The sequence below is a fragment of the Ascidiella aspersa genome, chromosome 5 (assembly GCF_963924565.1).
Source record: "Ascidiella aspersa chromosome 5, kaAscAspe10.2, whole genome shotgun sequence".
In the NCBI taxonomy this organism is placed as follows: domain Eukaryota; kingdom Metazoa; phylum Chordata; class Ascidiacea; order Phlebobranchia; family Ascidiidae; genus Ascidiella; species Ascidiella aspersa.
Window position 1 is genome coordinate 2,874,917 of NC_139451.1, and position 25,430 is coordinate 2,900,346.

Sequence of the window (25,430 nt, forward strand, 5' to 3'; positions counted from 1 at the left end):
CATTAAAAACAAAGGAAAGCATGCAGCTCGAAATTCCATTGTGTTTTTATTTTACTAGAAGTAAACAAGATATTGATTAGAAATTTTTACTCCTTACTCAAAGCAACCTAACTTGGCCAGCAATAAGACTTTATCAAAAAAATAATAGAATATCAATTCATATTTATAAATATTAATTTCAGTCATACTGTGTTGAAATTAAAAAACGTAAATTTGCGGCTGCACACAATATTATTATATCGGGTGTGCAGAGATTTGTGAATATATACTCAACGAGCTACATCGTTAAACGTTAAAATAAATCCAAATGACAAATTTTAAGATTAAAAAAATAGAATATATTGTGTTTGTATTCAAGGAAACACTGCATAATCATGTTATATATCAGTTGTGCGTGCACACAGTATTACACTGCAAAGATACAAAATAATAGGCATTTCATAGTTAAACAAAAGAAAAAAAAACAACCAAACTGTTAATGCGTTTGCGTTATTGTTGTAATACAATGAAAACCACAGTTTTTACGAGGCACAACAAGATGCATGGCGCGTGTCGCGGCGCTCTTTCACTATTGTACGTGAAAAGTTATGCAAAAAAAATAATAATAATACCGCTTACCACAACGCATATTGTTTGGGTTAGGGTGCGGTTTAGCGTTTGGGTGAGGTTGGGTCAAGTAATATTATGTTTATTATTAATAATAACTTGACCCACCCTCAACCAAACGCTAACCCGCACCCTAACCCAAACAATATGTGTTTGTGGTGCGGCATTTGAAGAAAATGTTTTTTTATTAAGTTTTACGTACGACAGTGAAAGAGCGCCCGTGTCGCTAACACAATAAATCAGAGGTTCCCAAACTTTTATAAAAACATTGCCTGGTGGACCCGTTGCAATTAATTTCGTATTTTGCTGCCCTATAAAAATTCAAGGTTCAATTTAGCCATGTTTCTTGTAGTGCACTAGTTCAGTCATGATTCTTTCTAATGTAACAACTTTCTAACTAATGCGAACAAAGCGGTGATAGCAGGTAGTGCAACATAATAGATGCTTTATGATGCCACAATAGACATCATAAAGCTAGCTATGATTGAATAATAAAGTATAACTAAGGACAATTATGATGACAGATAATGTTTAAAACATAGACTAATGTTTAAAAACATCCGCTAAAACTTAATGTTGAAAACCATAAAGACTAGTTCTCCTTGCGGACCCTCAACTGCTGTACGGACCCCAGTTTGGGAACCGCTGCAATAAATAAACGACATGCCGAAAAAAAAAATTGAATCCCAGTTTAATTTTGTTAAACATTGATTTCTTGAAAAGGTTAAAAATTAATTTTCGGGTGATATTTTTAGCATTTCACTGCGATGCGGAACCAACTGTGACCAATGATGGAGGGGTTACTCCCCCATTACCCTCTAGTCCTGGCTACACGGGCAATACAGTGGTAACAGCATTCTGTGACACTTTATATATTACAACTGCTGGTGCCAATACTGCTGAATGTACTGCGGCTAACACATGGACACCGGCATCAATGGATTGCACACGTAAATTGTTGCTGAAATTTCATTTAATATTTGTCCCTTGCGCTTTTTGTTATCATAGTCGTAGTTAACATAAATGGGTACCGAATTGAGCATAAAGATATAACTATTTTTGCAAAATAAACAATGTTTGAAAGTTACGCAAATGAGGTTACCGAAATTCATTACAAGCAATTTAACTCATATATACGTTTTAAAATTATAAATATTTCGTGTTTTACTGCTTGGTAATTTTTTCATAGAAAAGCCCTGTTTATTAATTAAGAATAATTTTGCTGCAAAAGTGAGGATTGATTTCAATATAACTAGATTAAATTTTTGACAACCCTTATTTAAGTTCGGTTACAGACCTCTGGGAAAACTAGAATATCAAATTTAAATCCCAATTTTTTTTTGTATTGCTGATGGTAAAAGGCGTGCTCGTAATTAAAAACATGCTGACTTCATCGGTTATGGTCTACTTTAGGCAGATATTAACCAAAGAGGTTACATAAAGCGTAATTGTCAAACAGTATGATACAGGATTGGTATTCATAACTTTGTATTCATTGCAGTGTAGCTTTTATTGAACATTATTCCACTGCGATGCTCAATTTAACGTCATAAAGCATTGGAATGGTGTCCACTGATGCGTATCTTTCAAAAGGTGGAAATACTCCCCCTATAAATCGTTATGCTGGAGTAACCAAGTATGGGGTCACGTTTTGACTTTGCCGTTTAAATAACAAAGATTTCTTCCAGAACTGCCGAAAGTTTGTAAAAAATCTATTGTTCGGAAAGTTTTTAAAAATTGCCTTCTTTTACGCTTAAAACTTGTATCTTTAAAAAGGCGAAATTGGGCCCCCAATAATTCGTTATGTTGGGGTTACCAGTCCAAAAAGGGGGGTCCCGAATTTTCAAGTTAGAAAATTTCCCGTTTTTCCGTCTTACGTTAATGACGTCATAAATTAGCGATTGTAATGATGGCATATCATAAGTAATAAAATCATCAGAAACAGCGAATTAGCGTCCATCAAAACGAACCTTAGACTCCAAGCGAACATATTCGTCAAAGAAACAACTCCAGTTGTCCCAACATACTATTGCAATTTCTACAGCTTGGGACTTGGGTGCACTCACGTTTTGAAAAACACTGTTTTTCCGTCTGACGTTAATGACGTCATAAAATAGTGACAGATATGACAGCATGAAACAGTGATTGTAACGACGTGATAAATAATAAAAAAATCATCAGAAACAGCCACGTCCAGCAAAAGTCAACTTTTGCGCGCAAAACGCACACGCGCATCGCCGACATTCCTGCCAGGCGCCTGCAAAACCGCTTATTGTGCATTGTGCAATCGTTAACTTCAGGAGAAAACGAAAACAAGACCATAAAATATATGTGATTGATCTTGGTAGATCCATGTACGGGACTACGCTAAATTACAAGCACGTCTGACGTCACCTGCAATACTAAACGAAGATCGTTTTTCCAGGTGTTATTCGATTAGCGCGACATCTGCGCCGAGCTGTGTGCCCAGTCAGCTAAAATACAAGCACGTCTTTCACTAGGCGAAGGCAAACTTTTTCTAGTCAAGGGCCAGAACCAAACTCAGAAAGGTATTTTCGGGCCGCACAAAGTGTTAACTGAAAACATGTTTAATTGCAAGGAGTCAGGAAAAGTGTTGGCGCAAATGTTAATCTAGTTCAGGGTTTGTTAACCTTTTTAAGTTTAAACAAGATATGTCTAATACTTTTAATACATTTTCCATTTGTACGCGACGCACTTGGCAGCCTTCCATGGCACAACGGTTAAGAAGCGCTGATCTAGTTCAAAAGACAGCATCAAAACATAAACAAACAAGACGTACAAAAAGGATTCGCGCCAAGCGTGAAAATTTTTCTCACTTACGTAGTTAAATGACCAAATAGTATTTGAAATGAACTCGATCCGGCCGCAGGGCGTACGTTGTCGACCCCATGTCTTACACCGACATATGATTTAAACGCGGGCAGCAAACAGTGAGAAACAACACCACCGCATAACTCAACGTTTTTTTTAAAAGGCGGAGGCCGCTTGATTTATTGTTGTTAATTATTAGGGACCGCAAAAGTCAATAAAGTTAAAAAAATTTAAGGAGCTCATCTGTCCACGAATCAAAGAATAAAGTTGTTTTTAGCACCTAGGGGACTGTTTCTAAGAAGTTTATAGGTTAAAATAAAGTTAAAATTTACAATAAAGTCAAAATTTTCAATAAAATTAAAATTTGTCAAATTATGGCTTTTAAAAAAGTTTTTTTGTTTTCTTGAGAGTAATTTTTGTAAAAATCGTCATGAAAGCATTGTAAATCAGGAACTGCGACACAATTAAACTATATTAACCCATGAAATCAAGAAAAATTCCACACTGCCCACGATCAGCAGAACTTTTATTGCAAATTGTCCATTTTTTATTCATAGTTACGCATTTAAATAATTCCTATAAAACACTTCATCTTCATAAACGTGGTCTTTTCGAAGATCAACAGTTTGGATCTTAGGAATAGCCTACTGACATTCTGTAATACAAAAATGCCTAAGCAAGCTAAATCTAACGCCGGAAAACACGAAGCACTTTTTAAATCCATAAAACACCTTGATTTTTCGGCAAAATATTACTTTGGGGTAACTGGCATCAATTCAAGGAAGAACTGTAGCCTCTACAAGTAAGCAATTTCGTTAGGTTAAAATAAAGTAAAAATTTAATAAAAATAAAGTCAAAAAAAATTTTTTTTAGGATAAAATAAAAATGGCCCTATTAATTATATAGATAGAACACACACTTGCTGATCAGCCAACCCGAACGAAAAACGAAATGTGGAAGAGAAAAAAATCCTGCGTTTACGGTCAACCAAACAAGAAACGAAAAGCGACGTTTTGTGTTTGATTTTGTTTTCGCATTAGCTTTAAGACGCGTGACCTAGTTACATTAAAAAACTTTGCCGCTTAGGACAGTGAGTTAAACCTAAATTCTTAATAATAGTAGGTTAATGATTGCTGTCAAAAATGATAATATCACTTGCAAACAGGAGGGGGGGGGGGACGTATCAAGTCGAATGAATTATCATAATCATCTTGGCAGGATTTTTTGCCTTTTTTAAATATTTATTTTAAAACAAGGTTTCCAAATATTTAAAAAATATATCATGATGTAATAAAAACACTACAAATATTTTACTCGTAAACCGATTTAATGATGCGATATATAAAAATAATATGGAATATTTCTGAACCATGCAGTTTTTTAAAGCTTCGGCATCGCTAGTAGACAACTAGACATGTTCAACATTGGTTCGAAATCTATTTTCTATTTTTGTAAGGAACGATTTTAGCAAAAAAATACAAATACAAAACTTTCCGAAAAATAGTTTTTTTTTAACTTTCGGCAGTTCTAGAAGAAATGTTCGTTATTTAAACGGCAAAGATGAAAAAGTGACCTCATACCTGGTAACCCCAACATAACGAATTGTTGGGGGCCCTATAGGGGACGCCAAGTAATAAGTATGTCCCCTACACTTCAGCTAAATTTCGCCTTTGTAAAGATACAAGTTTTTTAAGCGTAAAAAGAAGGCAATTTTTAAAAACTTTCCAAACAATAGATTTTTTTTTAAACTTTCTGCAGTTCTATAGAAAAAATGTTCGTTATTTAAACGGCAAAGTTAAAAAGGGACCCCATACCTGGTAATGGGAAGTTATGTATTACAAATCCTTGTGAAACAGTTATAAATGTCTATTGTTTTGTCTTTTTTTATATTTTTAAATTTATTTTGACGTTTTATCAGCAGTCTATTAGAGCAGTGTTTCTTAAACTGGTAAATGGTTCACCCCAGGGTGAACAAAATTTTTGCAGGGGTGAATCAATCAAAAGGCGTGAATAAGGGTGAACCGTCACAAATGTATGATAGCTCGGCAGTAAATCGACTACTGAACTGGTGTTTTTTGGTGTTTTTTTGCTTGTTGTAATAGTGAAGTTGGTTTGCACTGAGTGTTTAAGCAGAAAAAAATGGTGACTGTGTTTTGTGCTTTTGTAGCTATATATTTTTGGACTCAAGAAATTGTAGATTTTTAATGGTAAAACTTAGCTTCAGTTCATCTTACTAAAAATCGAAACAACCTAAATCATTATGTGCTGTTATATAGACGAGATAGTTTTATTATATCATGGGACAAGGGTGAATGAAATCTGGAGAACGATGCCCGGGTGAACAGAATTAAAAAAGTTTAAGAAGCACTGTATTAGAGCATGTTTTGTTGTTTAACCTCTGTGCCTATTAAGTACAACAAGTAATAACACCCAACTATTCTACACAGCTGCATGTACATCATTGCCTGGCGTGGGTGGTGGAACCTTAGTCCCTGATGTACTTCCGGCTGCTGGTGGTTTTCTTGGTGGTGAAACAGTAACGATTACTTGTGATGCTGGGTTCTCTACAGATACTTCAACATCGACTTGTATTAGTTCAACTAGTGAATGGATACCAGTAGATTTAATATGCACAGGTAAAACTGCAATGCTGCGCCAAAACTGGAAAACAAACTTTAAATACATTGTACTGGTTCTTACTTTGACGCTAGTCTAGAATCCTTCCACAGTTATGAAATCAACACACAATATTTGAGTTAGGGTACGAGTTAGTGTTTGGGTCTGGGTGGGTCAAGTATTATTATATTCTTTATTTAATAATAATATTTGACTAACCCTTAACCAAATAATGTTTGTTGTGGTAGAATTCTAGACCAGCGCCCAATGTCACTATTACTTTGTCACTATTACTTGTTAATGTTACTATTAGCCCTGGGATTCTCAAACTTTTTCGCGGTGTCTCCTTAGTCTACGTACTTCTGGAATTTTTGTAAATTTCAAGGAAATCTTTCTCACAACCAATATTTTAATAAAAATGATATGGGACTGTTTATCCCTTTTTATGTGAAGTTGCTTGTACAAACAGAATGTGGCGACTACTGGTGAATGCTTGTTTCTCGACTTCTCTTCTCTGAGCATGTGTAGCTTATTTGATGAAGTGACGTTTCCCGGCATGACCGGAGGTCATAAGTTCAAACCTCACCACAGGCTATAGTTGTTTTTTAGCCTGCCCTGCTTGCATCATTGATCGACAGATGAGTCTAATGGCTTTTCGGTGTACTAATAAAACTAGAAAACAAACTGTGGTGCACTTCAACTATTTTAATTTACAGTTATGAAGTTGCTTTTGTTGCAAACTGTTCAAACAGTAAACCAATAACAAGATCAACACCGTAGGAAACAAATTGATGTATTTTTCTGCGTTGTCAAAAATCAATTGCCGATGTCAATTTTTTGGAATGAAATTGCTAACGAGTTTTTATGTTGTTTCAACTGATAACTTATTTTCATGTACATAAAATATATAGTTTTCAAGAACTTTATAATTAATCAAACATATAATGCAATAGTTTTTAAGAACCTGATAATTAATCAAACATATAATGCAATTTACATTGAGTTTATCTTCTTGTTTAGTTATAAAACTCTTATTTTGCATATAAGTAAATAAATCAGTCTTCCAAAAAAATAAAAGCAAATGACAAATTTTAGGTTTAAAAACTAGAATATTTGTTTGTATTTAAGGAACACAACATAGTCATTTTATGTATCAGCCCAAATTTTCAGTAAACAGTTATATCGGGTTATCTCTAGTGTTAAAATTACTCTTAATAGTACATAACAATAAAACATTCACACATATGTGTGTTAATATCTGAGATCTAGCCCTTCGAAGCTGCTTTTTGACCAACGATTACGGCTTACGTATAATTAGTACACTGAAAGCCATCGCAGACTCACCGAGTCTGTTGATCTATGATGCAAGCAGGGCAGACTAGAAAAACAACTAGCCTGCAGTGAGGTTCGAACTCACGACCTCCGGTCAAGCCGGGACCGTCGCTCTACCAACTGAGCTATGCAGGCATAGAAGGGAACGAGTCGAGAAACAACCATACGCCAATGCTTGCTCAATTTGTTAGCACCTCATTGAAGGGGATCCACAGTACCATATCATTTATTCAATGAAACATTCACGCATATATGTGTTAATAGCTGAGTAGCAGCTCTGTATATAAACAGACAAGTGAAAGAAGCATGCCTTCTGTAGCGCGGTTTTCTATTAAGAAAACAAAGGATCATCAACGCAAGATCAACAAATAACACATATACACACCAACTATGATCTGTCCAAGCTAAGCAATACATGTGGTCCACTAAAAACAGCGTCTAGCCCACTACTAGGCCATGGCCCATATGTTTAAAAACATCTTTCCTAGGATATTTTTGTTAAAGGTGGTTAAACTTATTAATTTCTTGAAAAATTTTTTGTTTATTTCTTTTAGCATTTAATTGCAACGCGGCACCGACTGTGACAAATGGGGGCTCGGTTACTCCCACATGGACTGATGGGTACCCTGCTAACACCGTTGTAACAGCGGCATGTGCAACTGGATTTGCGTCAACTGTTGGTGCCAACACTGCTGAATGTACTGCGGAAAACACATGGACACCTGTATCGTTGACTTGCTCAGATAACTTGATGCTAAGATTTATGTTAGTTTTAATCTCTTGCATTCTGTTGTCGACATGTTGGAAGTTTTGTTATTTTTAATTTCTATTTAAACTAGATTGCTATTGAGCGTAAAGATAATGACTATTAAGTCGACACAAATACTGGCATTATTGACTTGCACAGGTAACTTGATGCTGAGATATATGTTAATTTTAATCTCTTGCGTTCTTTTGTCGACCTGGTGATAAGTTCTGTAATACAATACATGTTTTTTAGTAAATTCAATAAAAATATTAAAACCTGTTTGCCAAATTCAACCCATAAGGTTAATTTCAGTCAACCTGAAATATTGGGTTCGAGGTAGGGTTTTCATAACGAAAAAATTATACTTAAAATTATGTCATTAGGATGTTAACATTTATTTTATATTAGCTCCAAACATTTGATTAGGCTCATTTATGTTCTGTAGTCTTGCTTAGAACTGCAATCTTACAAGACCTTCTCGTGTTAAAGTCATCACCCTTATTTGTTTTTATAATATATTTTTTCTTTATATGAGTCAAAAAGAACAATTTTTTTAAGTTTTGCTATGTTTTTTCGAATAATCAGGATTAAAAAAATCCCGGGATTCGGGATTCGGGATTGGTAATTCGTGAAAAATCCCGGGAATTTCCCGTCGAAACATTCCCGGAAAGAAACCCTAGTTCAAGGTATGACAGTTACCGTCTATATTTTTTCTGGAGTCTCTAATGATTCAACATCATAAACCAGAGCTCACCATTGATACCACCTCAGCACCTTTGAATCTTTTTAGCACTTATGCCCGTTAGTACTTACTGACCTATACATCGCCTTCTTTACCTGCTATTTTTGTCTTTTTTTTCTTTTCTGCGTGTTTTAGTTTTTTTTTTATCTTCACTTGTATTTTACTTATAGAGCCAAATGATTGCCAAATCTAATTATTGCCAATCTAATTATTGCATCAATAGCTGACATGTAACATTTTTTTTGCAGTCAAGTTGAATTTTATAGTGCTTGTTTGTAATAAACTAGATTAAGGGGCTACTGAAGGTCAACTTTAGGCAGATATCCAGCTAGGTGTGAAATTGTTGGAGCAATGGATGGTAACACAAATACTTGAGGTCATGACTTTGCAACTAAACGCACCAGTTTTGTAAATGACTTAAGAATTGCGGACAACATTTGCGAAAAATATATTGTGTTACATCAGTGGTCCCGAAAATTTTTTCATTTATGTACAGTTAAAGTTGGCAAAAAATATAGTTTGCCAGGCTCCCAGGACCAAATTTGGCACATGGAGCTTTCCAAGATGAGCCAATTTAAAAATTCTATGCCACACCAACTTTTAAAATAAAGTGCAATTAATGAAGGCCTACGACTATCACGCCCTCAACTACATTATAACACTAACCTATTCAAAAGTAACTTGCCGCCCACATTTGGGCCGCGGCCTACAGTTTGCCGACCACTGTGTGCATGGCACTCACTATATATCTATATTATTATGCCTGGTAGCAACAGTTTATATGGTAGTCACTATGTGGGCGAAAAAACAACTTTTGACAGCAAATTATATTTTATGTTTGGGGCGTTAAGTTATGGATTACAATTTCCTTTGCATTTTTCTGTATATGTGAATTAAATTAATTTGTTTTGGGCAAGCTTTATTGCAGGACGTGTTTTGTTTTTTAGCTGCATTGTTTTATTTAGTACAACAAGTAGTAACATCCAAATATTCACCACAGCTGCATGCACGGCTGGTGAAATGTGCTGATGGACGTGTTGGCTACCCCTGCTGTAAGCCATACAACGGCCAAATTCATTTGTAAAACGCTGATAGCAGCTTTACCTTGTCATTCTAGGCTTCTACTAAGTTATAATTGGTTCAAGTCCTATGTCAACAAAATTATTGTGTTACAGCTGCATGTACTGCTCTACCTGCTGTGGTCCAAGGAACACTTTCACCAAATGCTCTTCCTGCAAATGGAGGTTTCGCAGACGCTGCTACAGTAACTGTAACTTGTAATGCTGGGCACGCAATTGTTACTGATACAACGACTTGTACTGCTTCAAGCAACACTTGGTCACCAGCTACACTGACATGCTCAGGTAACATTCATTCAATAGAAAAACATAGTATTTTCTTGTGGCAGTTTGTCTGGTTGTAATCCTTTTTAAAACTAAAACCAAAATGTTGGAGCATATTGGTTGGAGATTGTAGCAAGATACTTGTATTTCATTTTGCCTCGCCATACCAAATCACTTTCATAAAAAATGAACAAGGCATAGCAAAAAGGAAAATGAGTTTACTGCTTTTACTTATTTAATCAGTATGTCAAGTGTTCTTATGAAAACAATTCAAATTTATTGTGATTTGGCAATGTTAGTCTGAAACTAACACCTAGTACAAACCTTTATTCTACAAAATTATTTGACCCAATTGGCTAGTTTTGCAAATAAATTTCTGTAAAACATCTAAATATGTAGATATCACAGTTATAATATTCACATATAATCTCACATCAATTAACTGATTATTACCTTTGGGCATCTAGCAAGTAGCACACAGTAGTAGGTGCAGCATTGCAATAAAAACAAACTTTATTTTTCAACACAGCTGCATGTACTGCTCTGCCTGGTGTGGTCCAAGGAACCCTTTCACCATCTGCTGTCCCTGCTGGAGGTTTTGCCGACGCTGATACAGTCACAGTGACTTGTAATGGCGGATTCGCCATAGCTACTGCAACGACCACTTGTACTGCTGCAAGCAACACTTGGTCACAAGCCACACTGACTTGCACAGGTAAAACCAGTGTTGTAATGACTTTAAGTCATTGACTTGACTTAAGTGTACTTAAGTCACAGTTTTCTTGACTTGACTTTAGTCTGTTGGACAAATTACTTGACTTGGACTTAATTCATTTCTTAGGATTTAATTAAGTGTTTTTTTATTAAAATGTATCTTAAGTTTTGCACATTAAGCCACACTGACTTGACAGGTAAAACCAGTGTTGTAATGAGTTTAAGTCATTGACACATCAATTGTGGTTGAAGAATTTACAAAAACAGTATTTTGATATAGTTCAACAAATTATCCAAACAGCTAGCATTAATTTCTCAATGAAATTGTACCTTCTATTTCAGCTGCATGTACCGCTCTGCCTGGCGTGGTCCAAGGAACACTTTCACCAGCTGTGGTGCCTTCTGGAGGTTTTGCCGACACTACCACAGTCACAGTGACTTGTAATGCTGGATTCTCTATAACTACAGCAACATCAGATTGCACGGGTTCCAGCAACACATGGACTGTGCCAACACTGACATGCACAGGTAACAGTGATTTAACAGAAAATCAGACGCGAATTATTATTTTGAAACACTGCAGCCGTTTGTATACCCTTCCAAACTAATAACCGAAATGATTTATAATAGGGATGTCCGATGCTTGACACTTTATTCCAATACTCAATACTTAGAACAAAAAGTATCGCTACCAAATGACAAAATAATAAAATTAATTTGGGAGCATAATGGTTGGAGGTTGTAGTAAAACGCAATAAGAATATCAAAGCCCATACAGAAGTAGGTATCATTTTGGACAATGAAAAAAGAGTTATTCGGAACGTTCAAAATGCTGCCTACTTCTGTATGGGCTTTGATATTCTTATTACGTCTTAATAAAATTAATGAAATCGAAAAGTTCAATAGTGATTTTCCTAGTTATTAGACCAGACCTGGGCAACATACGGCCCGCAGGCCGGATCTGGCCCGCCAAGCAGTTTAATCCGGCCCAAGGCTTATTTTCAATAAAATACATAGGCTGAGCGAAAACAAGGACAAGTTGACAGATCTTGTCAAGACCCCGCCAAATTTAAATTTTTAGTCTGTTCTAAATGCTAAAACGGAAATTCGAATCTCTTCTGTGTTGCTCGTATATTCCACGCGATTTTTTGGCAACTTCACAGACAAATAGCGTCCTCTGCTCAGTGGCACTCTCTCCAACGAAAGTTTAACAAACTTAGCCTAATATTTAAAATATATAAATATTAGGCTAAGATTGTTAAACTTTGTAACACATCGGTAACTTAAAGTTTTAAAAAAGAAGAAAAAACATATGGTAAGTTTTTTGTACGAAATTTTCACATATTTTAATCTTAAGTTTTGGGTCAACGCGCCCCACAACTTAATAAACGCTAATATATCAAGCAATGTACATTTTTAGTCGAGGCTCAATGCTTCACGTACCATCTAAATCTAAATTAAAGTTTGCATTTTCAAACACATAGTCGCAAATTTTGACGTTTCGTGACCTTCTTTAAATCCGACTTAAATTGCACATTTTCGCACAACTCTAAACGTAATAACAAATTGGTGGAATATTTGTTTTACACAGTCAGTGTATGACGTCATATTGTGTGTATTTTAGATCCTATATTTAACCACAATATTTTAGGTTTCTCATGCGGCCTGCGGCTAAAAATAATTGCCCACCCCTGTATTAGACCAAGATTGATAAGTTTAGTTACCTCCAGTTGTTAGCCTCCTACTATTTGGATAACTTTAACTTTCAAAGTAGAAATTCCCAAGCAAATTAAAGCTAGAATTCTCAAAATAAATTGGTAGCGAATGGGCACCGATATCACCATAATATTGGACGAGTATCGATACTCGCACTTAACTCTGGTATCGCATCCTGTACAATATTATTCGACATCATTATTCCACGCTAATACAATTGTATTGGTTTGTAAATTGTTTTTTCATATTTCAAACAAAGACTGAAACAACTTACGTAACATATACATAGGATTTTTTCTAGTTTATATACATAGGATTTTTTCTAGTTTATATACATAGGATTTTTTCTAGTTTATATACATAAGGTTTTTTCTAGTTTATATACATAGGATTTTTTCTAGTTTATATACATAATAGGATTTTTTCTAGTTTATATACATAGGATTTTTTCTAGTTTATATACATAAGGTTTTTTCTAGTTTATATACATAGGATTTTTTTTTAGTTTTTATACATAAGGTTTTTTCTAGTTTATATACATAGGATTTTTTCTAGTTTATATACATAGGATTTTTTTTTTTTTTTAAATAAGCTTGAACTTATTTTTTCTGTATACTTCATAATTATTTTTAAAGCTTTCTAAACAGTGTAAATACAAAGTAAAATTAATTGTTATTTATGCAAATGTATCCATTGTAGAATGAACCTGTTTTAAAGGCCATGACATACCCTTATGTAACTAAATAGCGTAGCCGTAGTAGATATTTTAATAAATTGTTGATTATGTTGAGTCATTGAAGAAAAAAGTCTTTGTCAATTATATCTATTTTCTCATTGAATCTCCTCACAAGTGATTATTCCAAAAGAAACAATATGCAACATGTATAATTGTGTATGTTTACTGCTCAGCAATTGAGTGCGGGGCGTTGACCATAACCAATGGAGTTGGAACCTCTGGAACTACAGCTTATAATGGGGTCATAACTGTTACTTGCGCCACCAACTACATCGTATCTGGAACAGCGACCTTGACATGCGACGGAACAGAATCCAACAACTGGTCGGCTGCTGTTCCCACATGTGAACGTAAGTACATTGCTTAAAAAAAGCAAGTCCAGACTAGAGAAACAAGACCGTTGCTCTACCAACTGAGCTACACAGGTTGAAGGAAGCAAGTCGAGAATGAACCACAGCAGTAGATTAACAATTAACTAATTGTTTTAAACTACTAATTTTCTCAGCGTTTTGATCAACTGTAACCTTTTTATTTTTATTTTCTATAACTGATCTCATACATAGGATGAATTCATGATGTTAAGTTCAGGCAAATTGTTGTTTGTTTCTGAATTTAATAACTCAGTCGTCAAAGTCATGCCCCTAGAATACTTGAGTTTGCCAGTAAGAATTTCTATTGCTTGTAAAAAGAGTCTTAACACTGTTCTGTCATGAAAATGTTAAAAAATGCCAGGCTTTTTTTTTATTTTTACGTGCTTTGGTGTGTTTATGGCAGGTGTTTCATGCAAATGTTTTTTTACAGCTGCATGCACATCATTGCCTAACGTGGTTGAAGGAACACTCTCACCCAATGCTGTACCTGCTAATGGAGGTTTTGCAGACGGTGATACAGTAACAGTAACTTGTAATGCTGGGTTTGCTATAGCTACTGCAACATCAACTTGTACCGCTACAAGCAACACCTGGACACCAGCAACACTGACATGCGCAGGTAAAACAATTCACTTTGCTGAAACTAAATATAGCGGAACCAGCGCTGTAATAAATTAAAACAAGGACTTAACTTAAAGGCCTTTAAGTCTTTTTTTTTAAATTACTATTACATTACTTGACTGAAGACTTTCGACCAAAATAACTTGACTGATGTATTTTGGACAAATGTTTAATATTAACAAAAAAATATTAATTTATTTGGAAAAAAAATTATTAAAGTTAAGTTTATTTAAAATATAATAAGGATTTAATTATTAATCTCGATTTTGTACAATGTACATAACAACTTGCTTGCCCTATATTCCATTTTTGTAATACTTGCAAACAACCGTACGAGTTTACCAATTGTAATAGTTTTAAGTTTTATATAATGTCAATGACTTCCGTGCTCTCATAATGGCTTGACTTGGGTAACCTATGACTTGGACGGAGACTCGCCCAGAAATAAAAAAAGGGGGTTTCAAATTTTCAACTTAGAGAATTGCACTATTTTTCGTCTGACGTTAATTACTAATGATCGACGGTTATGACGTCATAAAATAGTGATTTGTAATGACGTCATCAATAGCATAATATGAATAGAAAAATCATATTTTTTCCAAACACTAGACTTTGACGTAAATCATTTCATAATGACTTGCATACAACACTGAGCAGAACCAATAACTGATTTCACCAAATTACGACTAAAAGGATGGTTTGAAAGTTGTTTTCCGTCTTCTTAAACATTTGTACTTACAGTTTCATATAAAAAAACTCGACTATTTTCGTTGTCTAGAACAGTGCTCTTCAACAACCTCTTTTGGTTTGGTAAACCCTTAAAGTTGTTGTCACGAACTCACGTACCCTGTTTACTTAAAAGGTAAACTAAGGTAATAAGTAGGGTTCCTCTCCGGGAATGTTTCGACGGGAAATTCCCGGGATTTCCCGCGAAATTACGATCTCGAATCCCGGGAATTTTTTTTTACAAACCGGGTTATTCGACAACAAAGCAAAACTAAAAAAAAATTGTCATTTTTGACCAATATAAAGAAAAAAAATATTACCAAACCTATTAAAGTTGCCTGAGTTGCTTTATTTGCGCTTAGCCGCTTGCCAGCGGAAAAATCCTAATTAACTTTATTTTACCGATAAAAATGCGCCCTGCATGCGCGTGTTTTCTAAATAAAAGCAAATAAGGGTCCAGCCTTTAATACGAGAAGGTTTTGTAAGATTGAAGAAGCAATACTACAGAACATAAATCAGCTTAATTAAATGTTTGGAGCTAATATCAAATAATTTTAAACATCATAATTAGGGATGTTCAAAGTAGAATCCCAAGGTATTCTAGAATAATAGGTTTCGAATCTAGAATAACGAATCCAGAATAGCGAATCCTAGTATATTTTATTAAATTATTTAACCTCGATTTTCCTTGGGGGGAGGGATTAATCTTAATATACCCTACTTGAAGCAGTTGTGTAAACTGTAATACATGTCCAGGTTGTTGAAAACTTTATATTATGCCAAATGCCAATAAGTACAATGCAAAACTGTCACTGCACAATGAACTATTTAGCAATTCGGTCCTGTTTTTTAAAACATTGTTGGGTCTTATTGCTTCTTTTTTGACTAACATCATCTGTTATGGAGTTAAATAATGTACTGCAAAGAATACAAAGTTACTATTGACATAACGAATACTTGACAATTACACTGTGCATAACTGCATAATCTCGCTGAATATTGGCCTAAAGTTGACCTTAAGTAACCCCATAGCGCATTTTGTGAACGGCCAGCACGTTTTACAATGCAATATATTTCTTTTCCAACTTAACGCATTGAGGGAAATTGCGAACTCCGCTCCTGCCATTACACGTTAGTCACTCGCCCAATAACGCTTGATTGACACTTAATTATTAGACGAAGGTTATCGCGCGACGCGTAGGCTAATTGGTCGCCCGAAAAAACGCTGACTCTGCACTACACGGCTGCATTTAAAGCAAGCTCGTGTCGCCGCAGCGACGTGCCTTTATCGAAACTTGCCACTCGCGTGTGTACAATCTGGCGCAATCATCGGTAAAACATCAAAAATATATCGGTTCCAATTACCCGAAATAAACGGCAGAATTCGATTCGAATCCCATCTGGATACGAATCCAAGGATTCGATATTCTACTTTGAACATCCCTAATCATAATGACGTAATTAGGACACGGAAATTACGTCAAGATTCCCGGGATTTCCGGGAATTTTTATTTTTCAATCCCGTTTCCCGGGAGTGAAAAAATCCGGGGAAAAAGAGGAACCTTAGTGATAAGCGGTATGAAAAATCATTATGCATATCAATATCATAATGCCAATTAAACCGAGCGGAGCTGCCAAAGTTTGACACACTGTCGGTGAGATTTCGATTATGGCTGCAGGCTGCTTGCGAGTACTATTGCATGTCATAAAACAGCATTCAAACTTTACACAAAAAACAGAAATAGAACTTGCACAACGACTGTCAGGCAAAAAAGAAAGACCGCAGGTCTCAGAAAGTTAGTTCACAACGATTGCATCACCATTGTCTCATAGAAATCGGTAATTACTGGCAAATGCGGTGTGAGATTAATGTTTTATTAAAAGATTTTGATGCACCCTTCACCCTTGTATACCTTTTCGTACTGGTGCACCCATACCCCAGGGTTTAGAATTCGCATACCAAAAAATATTTTTCAAACAGTCGCCACATCACGGAAGCGACAAATAAAAAAATAGGAAAAACAAGCAATTGCATCTCAATGACAATACATAATACATAGTAGAAATGTGAACTGCCAAGCGTTTACCGTTCAGGTTGCATATGCCAAACAAAAACGCAAAACGCTTGTAATGTTGGCGATCTTTCTCGCTAAACAAGAAAAAAATGGCTTTTTAACTACTTTATTTCTCTTCTTAAAACAGCCGCCACTTGCGCCGCTGCGGCGACCCTCACCCAAGGGACTTTCCAAACTGTCCCAGTTGGTGGCTACACCGGCACACAGACAATCACCTGCAACAGCGGGTATGAACTAGCTACTGGTGCCGCTTCATCTTCACTTTGTACCGCGACAGACACCTGGGATCCGACATTACTTGAATGCACAGGTATTGATAACTTATTTTAACATATTAATGACATTATTCACATAAAACTGGCGTTTTTTTGCGAAATATCGGTTTTCGTTTTGTGATTAAAACGTAAACAATTGGCCATAGCTCGAACATACAACCGGGCATTTTACTAATTTAATAAGATGCTTATTTTACCAGAGGGCCGCGACTGTTGTTGCAACATTTTAGAGGGTCAAGTTGGTTTTAAACTGATCGTTTATTCGCACATGAAATTTTCCCATAAACTGTTGAAATACCTTGAGTTGCCATTTCGTAAATAAAATAAGACGCTTCGTATCGTTAAATGTCGATACCGTAAAAAAAAAACTACGGCCTATGTTTGTGCAGTAATTAATCCAACCTTGAAAAATAAATCATACTTTGGATTAATCACTCTTTTTCAAATGTTGTTTAACCAACAAAAGTTTCCATTTATTTAATTTTTAACGTTTGTATTGTTTTTTATTTGTTCAATCAGCAATTACCTGCTCGGCATTGACTGTGACCAACGGCGCAGTGGCTCCGACCGGCACTGTCGCTTATAACGGAGAGGTCACTGTGACTTGCGACAGCGGCTACACACTCTCGTCCACTACTGCCACCCTCAAATGCGACGGAACTCTGTCCAACAACTACAACGTGGCTACTCCCACCTGTGATGCAAGCAGCACCACTGCAACCACCACGTCTACCACTACAGGTATGTCGACGTTTGAAGTGTAATAACGAGGCGATTATTTTTTGACTGGTCAAAAATGGTCAACAATTTTTAAAATTATTTCAAGTCAAAATCGATAAAAACTGCCCAAAAATCGTTTACAAATTTAATAAAACTAAAGCTAGCTATTTGGAATTGTTGTTTAATTAAAATATTATAAAAAAAATTGTTTTGAATAACATTGAACGACATTTTAACTGTATTATATCTTTATTATAGCAATATATGTCGATCCGACAGAATATACATCGCAGTAAAATTGTGATTTAAGTTAAAAAATGTTTTTTAAATTTTATCTACCCCTGAAAATTTTTCTTCAAAAATTTTAACCTAAATCTGAATTTTCAAATTGACGTAGCACGGTCAATACTGAACCAAACGTGCTCAGATTAGGTTTGTGGGTTTTTAGAAGCAACCTAACAATCCCAGGGGGACCAAAATTCGAATAAAAATGATTTTTTGAACAACCCCAATATGCACGCCAATTTCAGACCCAAGCTAAAATGTGCTTGATTTAGGCAAAATCCAAACTTAGCCCTTGCAACTTTAAAATTGACCCAGGTTAAAAACCGCTGTGTTATAGGATAACGTAAAATTGGCGGTTGGAAAATATACTTATCCAACACTTTGGTACAAGGTTGGCTGGATAACGCTTTTCATACTTCGTTCGTATTCTAACTACTTGTTTAAACCCTTTGTGTTTATATTTATAAAAAAGTTTGAAAGAACTCATATTACACTTACAAATAATAATAATAATAATCGCATTTTGAAATTCCAGAGGGGGGGAGTGCCCCCCCCCCCCCTTGCCCCTCCGTGCGGGCGCCCATGCCCACAACGGCAGATTTTGACGCTGAACATGTTTCGGACGACTTGGCCAATTTAAATACGATTTCATACGTTAAAACGTGAAAACTTCAAATACTCCGCCAGTTTTGATTTGTTTTTGATACACAACTCAATAAATCTAATGGTAATTTAAACTGTTGAAAAAGATGCGTAAGTAAAAAAAGTAAAATCATTTAATATTAAAAAATGGTAATGCATCTGGTTACTGTGATGTGCCTGGCTGTTCCAGCCCTTGTAACTCTAAGCTGTTAAAACTTACTACTTGTTTAAACACTTTGTGTGATTTATGACTAAAAAAATAATTCGAACTTTCGTTTTTTAGGTGGCAGCTCGACAGTTTTCCATTTCCAAACAAGTTTGGTTGTGATGGTTCTCTCTGCATTTGCTATCGTCGCATCTCTCTGAATTAACATCGTGTGTTGTCATTAGAAACGTAGATGTTTTATTTGCGTGTTACTTGTTTGCAGTTCAAAGTCGAAACAGCATAATTTTTCTTTGTGAATCAAAAATTTGAGATTTTTGAGGAAAGTAGAAGAGTTTTTTTAGCTTATAAGGTGTGAGCTTAATTTGTGACTATTTGGTATTTTTTGTCCAAATTTTTCGATAAATGTGTTGTTTAAAATATTATGCATTTTTCGTACATGGTGTTTGTTTTCTAAATTTAATCGACAAACTTACATTTGCAATATTGTATGTTCGCTCAATTTCGTCAGATATTAAATTTCAAACAAATTCCACTTTTAAAAAAACAAAAACATTTTTACCGCATTGGTATTTCTATATTAAACTTTACCGCAGCCTAATCTCAACTAAATTGTCTTTTTCGCGGTTTGTTCAAATCTTGAATAGTCCCGTTAATATGGTAATATGAGTCTTGCATAGTTTTTACGTTAAATAAACTGTAAATTTCCTCATATTTTTATTGCCATTTTTCTACGTGACTGAGCGAATCTTAAGAAATACAATTTTACCAGGTTAACGTAGTGTTGTGACCAGGGAAGCCGGAGCGATTTCAGGGCAAGTGGGGCGATTTTTTTTTGTTTCGAAATATTGGGGGGTCGGGGGGTGCTCCCCCGGAAAAAAATTTGTTGCCACGCCCTCTAGATTGGCTTAAAATGGTACCAAAAATGTTAAAAAATTTAAAGAAACTTTTAGTACTCGGCTTGAGCCAAGTTTCTTATAAAAAAATGCGTGTACAACACTGCTTTATGATTTCGTAGCATAATATTTAACGTTGTGAAAGCAATATATCATTTTTCATGAAAAGGGCACTTTTGCTCCCTTAGCAAAGGGCAGGAGGGGCGCTTGCCCCCCCCCCCCCTCTCCGGCGTCCCTGGTTGTGACGCTGTTTTGTCATTGTTCAGTCCAAACAAAAGGCTTTTTTACACGCACATTGTTGCCTTAATATTGGATACCTAGTAAGACTATCGAAGCCCAACTTTTAACTAAAAGCTCTTAACCATAACTTACTTACGACTTCTTGCTTTAACCATTAGGCTACTTATTTACCACTTTTAACTAAAAGCTCTAATAATTACTTGCTAATTGTACCATTAAACAAGGACATGATTTCTGTTACAAGTTTATTTAAGTCCCGTGGGTTTTTTTCAAGTTCGTTATTTTTTGACAAGACTATTGAAAACTTTCCTGGGCCCAAGTAACTTGTAGATTTAAACCTTAACGGATTTATTTGAAACAATCGCAGATTCCGATTTTACGACAGGTAGGCTATACACCAGCGGTCGGCAAACTTTTTTGACCCGACCCAAAGTAATCTTCCAAGCTATTGAAGGCCCACTACGAAGACAGTGCCGGGTTCTGGATATTTGGTTTTAAGGTGAAATACTACACGGCGCCCTAATTCCCAAAACACTGCTATGCCATAATGTAAAACATAGTATAAAACGAAGAATATACGCACGAAGCGCGAAAATTTTTCCAATAAATATAGTTAAAGGTAGCAAAATATATAGTTCGACAGGCTTTCAGCAGCCCATTTGGCACGGGGGCCCGAACCACGCTGAAAGAATATAAAAATTCATTAAATTAAACAATTGCTATTATGGAGAGTGGTACACCCAGTATTTTTGATAGTGCCGGGGTGCAGAATTCTCCAGGATTCCATTTTTTGCCTCATTAGTAGCTTCTTGATACAATTTTTTGTAAACGATAAAAGGCCTAAAATTTCGAAAGGTTTTTTCAACCTTGTTGCACAGCTATAATGTGCTGTTTTAATCTCGTTTGTTGTACCGGTACAGTTAAAACTAAAGATACGAGCAAGGGTGCTGCGAACTATTCATAATTTCTGCAGGGTTCTGCAATTATAAAAAGGTTGAGAAACACTGCTCCACCGGCTTACAAAGTGCTTTTAAAATCGGAAAATAATTTACGATCATGGAGAATATAGATGTTGTAGGCATGTTGCAACACAAAAGGCTTAGTTGTTGAAAATAGGGATTGTGACATCTTGCCTACTTCTGTACTGACTTTGAAAACAATGCGATGGTTGGTATCACACACGTCTGCTGCCATAACGACAACTTTATTGTAGCTGTGTTTGTTATTTTTCGCACGGTTGCCTGCCAAAAAGTCACGGTTGCCTGGCAAAAAGTCAGACAAAATACGAATTTCAATGGGGATGTTTTTCTCGATACAGAAAATGAATAGGAAGAAAGCGTACCCATCCACAGAACTATCTTTTTGCCAACTTACGGTTTCAATACGCCAATGTTGATTCGGTCGCACGTCGTTTGTTAAACTACTCGACAAAATACGATTTGCGAAATATCAACAAGCTTTTTTTTTAAATTGATATAACCGGTGTTGTGTAATCAATTCAATCTTTAGATATCTCGACCGTTGCTTGGTGTATACTGTTCAGTTTAAAATGTTAGTTGAGCCGGCGCGTTACCTTACATATCTGAAAGGTGTTTCTTAAGATAGCTGCTTCTATTTTACATCATTATTGAGTTTTCCTTCACAAAATGAAGCAATTGTGTTAACGCGATTCAATGACCTAGAAATATAAAAGTATTTTCGTTACAATTTGTTAACTTTCACTAAGTACAATGTAGCCTAATCGAGTTAAATAATATTTAGACTTCAATTGAATGGTTACTTTTTAGTTAAATATGTTTATTTTCAATCGCCGAAACTTTTTTCTTTGATTAGGTAAAATTTTTTTTCTTTCATTCAGATTTTTCAGCAGGGCATAAAATTTCGGTTTTAAAAACTTTGCAAAATTTAACTATTTATGCCAAAATTATAAAACAGTTTTTTGTAACTAGAAAGACGCGTTACTTTATCGCAAAAATGTCAGATGCATTTTACGACAATATAATAGGCTGAATATTTAATTTATTTTTTAGCAGAAGATTTGTTATAGATAACAACAATGCATGTTACGGCAATATAAGAAGCTCTATATTTAATTTATTTTTTATCAAAAGATTTGTTATAGGTATACTAAACAACACAGTTATACAAGAATGCACTTTAGTCAGCTGTTTGTACTTTTTCTGCTGGCATTCGCTTACGACGTGGAAGGTATGTGTTGGGAACACCCAATTTTTTACCGTTTTCATTTTTTTGTAGTTAATTGTCCTGTGTATAGGCTACCCCATAGATCAGTGGTCGGCAATCGCCGGTCCGTAGCAGGATTGTCAAAATAAAATTTTGATTTAAACAAAAAAATGTTTTAACTGTACGTGCAAACGTTTTTTTAACTGTACGTGCAAACCTAAAAAAAGTCCAAAAGAATTAATTGTGTTTTTATATTCAAAACACATTAACTTTTGTTTAAATATACATCACGGTTGATCGATATGATAAAAAATCACAATTAGTATCAAGTTCTCGTTGAGGATCAAAACAATTAGTGTGCTGTGACTATATGAGTTACACGGCAGGTTCGCAAAATCCAAAAATGCATACATTTTTATTGCAAAGCCAATCTGGCATGTACGTATGAAAGTTTTTGTATTAAGTAACTTTAGAAAGTGTCGTGTAGGATCTGCATGGTAAGGAGATCTGAAAATACATTATAGCAAAGGGGATCTGAAATACAGAATTACTATATATAATACAAATCGGTACTTTAAAAGAATGCTTTATATATCTTTATTTTAACAAGCTGGTGTAGGAATAGGTAATAAAGTGTAAAGATAAAATGTAAATGCTAAAAAGTTTTATTTAAGCCGCAGGCTGGGTTCAATTGCTTGGCGGGCCTAATGCCAATGGCGGGTTTCATTAGGTTCAATACTTCCTAGATGGGAGCATCTTTTTGCGGCAAAATAAGCTTAAAGTTCGCATTGAAAAAAGTTCTATTAAATTTCCTTTACTGCATATTTGTTGTTTTTTAAAGCCGGTCCGCGACAAAATTTCAGTTTTAAACCGGCCCGCAGTGCAAAAAAGGTTGCCGAACCCTGCCATAGATTATAAACAGCCACGATTCCAAAAATCAGTTCGGTGTTAAATATATCAGTAATAGGCTACAATTGTACTAAAGTTGATGTTTTAACTAGAGATTTACCGATAGTATCAGCCGATATTTTACTTCTATCGATATGTCGATTTGGTAAATTTTGGCCGATATTTTAGTACCGGTATGAAAATATATTTTTTTTCTGAAAAACGAAGAATTTTTCCTTGTTTTTGGCAAAAGTTTATTTGTTTAGCATCATGCCAAGTTTTTAGGGAAAATAAATTTAATAAATACAGTAGATGAACGCTACTGGATTTTATTCTAAATTACATCAAATTTTGACCATAGTTCAGGTATATAAAAAAATTGGTCGGGTATTGGTTGGCAAGAAAGATAAAACGGTATTGGTCTGAAAAAGTGATGTAATCGACCTCTATTTCTAACCGAAAATTAAATGTTCATGATCGAAATTTTCTTGATAAAATCATCGAGCAACGTGCAATACGCGTTCCCATTGCGATATGTGCCCAAAACTAAAGTTTATCCAAATGAAACCAAAGTTTAAAACATGTGGTAATACCAAATAACCATGTTGCAAACACATAATTGGTTAGTGCAGACTGCAGGTGGGGGCAATTATTTTCAACCGCGGGTCGCATGAGAAGCTTAATGCTGTTGCGAGCCGGGTGAAATAAGAACTCAAGTAGCCTGCACGCAATTAATTTAGATTTAAAGGGACCTGACGCGTTAAGAACGGATAAAAAACGTTGCTTAGCCCTAATATATTGGCGTTTATCATGTTGTGGCACGCGTTGGCCCAAAAGTTAAGGATAAAACACGTAAATATGTCGCACAAAAGACTTGCCATATTTTTTGTTTGCTTTCTAGGCTTTAAAATGTGTTACTTCCGAAAAAATGGACATATCGCAAAAAGCGTATAAATCGGGAGAAACAAAAACATGGCATTAACTAAATTAGAGAACAATTTCCAATTTCAGAATATCAAAGCCCATACAGAAGTAGGTATCATTTTGAACGTTCCGAATAACTCTTTTTTTCATTTTCACCACATACAGAAGTAAGTAACATTTCGCTGTTGAAAATGAAAATAGACTTATTCGAAACGTTCTAAACCTTCTTCTGTATGGGCTTTGATATTCTTATTACGTCTTACTACAACCTCCAACCATTATGTTCCAAAATTTTCATTTTAGTATTTAAAGCATGCTAAAAATAGAGTTTGGCGGGGTCATGACTAGATCCGTCCCTGGAAATAGTGTTTACGATACAACTAAACATGTAGAAACTCGTCCTTGTTTTGCTTAGCTTATGTATTTGAAGAAAATTAGGCCGCGAGACGGATTAAATCGCTTGGCGGGTCGCGGGCCGTATGTTGCCCAGATCTAGATTCGGACAAACAGAAAAGTCTGTTCCCTTTGCCGTTAACGTTGGCAGCGCGTCATGCCTGGGTGGCGCTATGCTGACGCCAGGCGCTTCCAATGTGAGTTAAAGTATATATATTTTCGATAACATAAATAGGCCCATGTCTGGTTTTAAAAGACAGAAACAACCAAATTTTAATTTCGTTATTAAAAACTTGAAAGGGGTCGCGAGAACAAAAAGGTTGGGAACCACTGCTCTGCATTAAAAGTTACGAGGGAAACTTTCACAGAGATCAGTGGTTAAAGCAGGGCATTCTTCATAAAATGTGAGCGCTTGTGTTTTTGTGCGAGTGAGAAACCAAGCTAAAAGCGAAACTGATAGTTAACACTTCTAGGTATCGGCTAAGAAGCGTCGATGTATATTTCAAAACAGCGGGCACAGCATAGCCTTGGTCACCAAATACCAGTCCAAAACCAAACATAGAAAAAATGTTTGGCACGCGAGTTGTTGATATTTTGACATTATTCATAAGCTGGCACATTACGTAGAAAAGGTTGCCGACC

At 35.5% G+C, this 25,430-nt stretch overlaps 2 protein-coding genes, 1 long non-coding RNA gene and 1 other non-coding gene across 4 annotated transcripts in view; 3 read left to right on the forward strand and 1 right to left on the reverse strand.

Annotated features, from left to right (window-relative positions):
- Nucleotides 1-7,446: 7,446 nt before the first annotated feature.
- On the reverse strand, nt 7,447-7,521 carry Trnaa-ggc (transfer RNA alanine (anticodon GGC)). The gene has a single exon. It is a non-coding gene; the product is annotated as a tRNA-Ala (tRNA).
- A 2,533-nt stretch (nt 7,522-10,054) lies between these two features.
- LOC146141490 (uncharacterized) lies at nt 10,055-11,481 on the forward strand. Its single transcript, XR_014498751.1, has 3 exons — nt 10,055-10,240; nt 10,749-10,934; nt 11,276-11,481. It is a non-coding gene; the product is annotated as an uncharacterized LOC146141490 (long non-coding RNA).
- A 1,888-nt stretch (nt 11,482-13,369) lies between these two features.
- LOC146141491 (uncharacterized) lies at nt 13,370-19,466 on the forward strand. The gene is made up of 6 exons (XM_083390144.1): nt 13,370-13,384; nt 13,516-13,735; nt 14,187-14,375; nt 17,306-17,488; nt 17,973-18,194; nt 19,384-19,466. The coding sequence occupies exons 1-6, from the start codon at nt 13,370-13,372 to the stop codon at nt 19,464-19,466; spliced, it is 912 nt and encodes a 303-aa protein (XP_083246270.1).
- Nucleotides 19,467-22,549: 3,083 nt separating this feature from the next.
- Nucleotides 22,550-25,430, forward strand: part of LOC146141492 (sushi, von Willebrand factor type A, EGF and pentraxin domain-containing protein 1-like) — a 41,443-nt gene continuing 38,562 nt past the window's right edge. Inside the window, exon 1 of the mRNA XM_083390145.1 lies at nt 22,550-22,607. Coding sequence (XP_083246271.1) covers nt 22,550-22,607 — 58 coding nt within the window. The remainder of the gene's footprint in view (nt 22,608-25,430) is intronic.

Excerpts from the sequence above, each read along its gene's own strand:
- LOC146141491 (XM_083390144.1), top strand. Across the intron at positions 14,376-17,305 it reads AGCAACACTGACATGCGCAG|CCGCCACTTGCGCCGCTGCG; the intron begins GTAAAACAATTC and ends TTCTTAAAACAG. Across the intron at positions 17,489-17,972 it reads GACATTACTTGAATGCACAG|CAATTACCTGCTCGGCATTG; the intron begins GTATTGATAACT and ends TTGTTCAATCAG.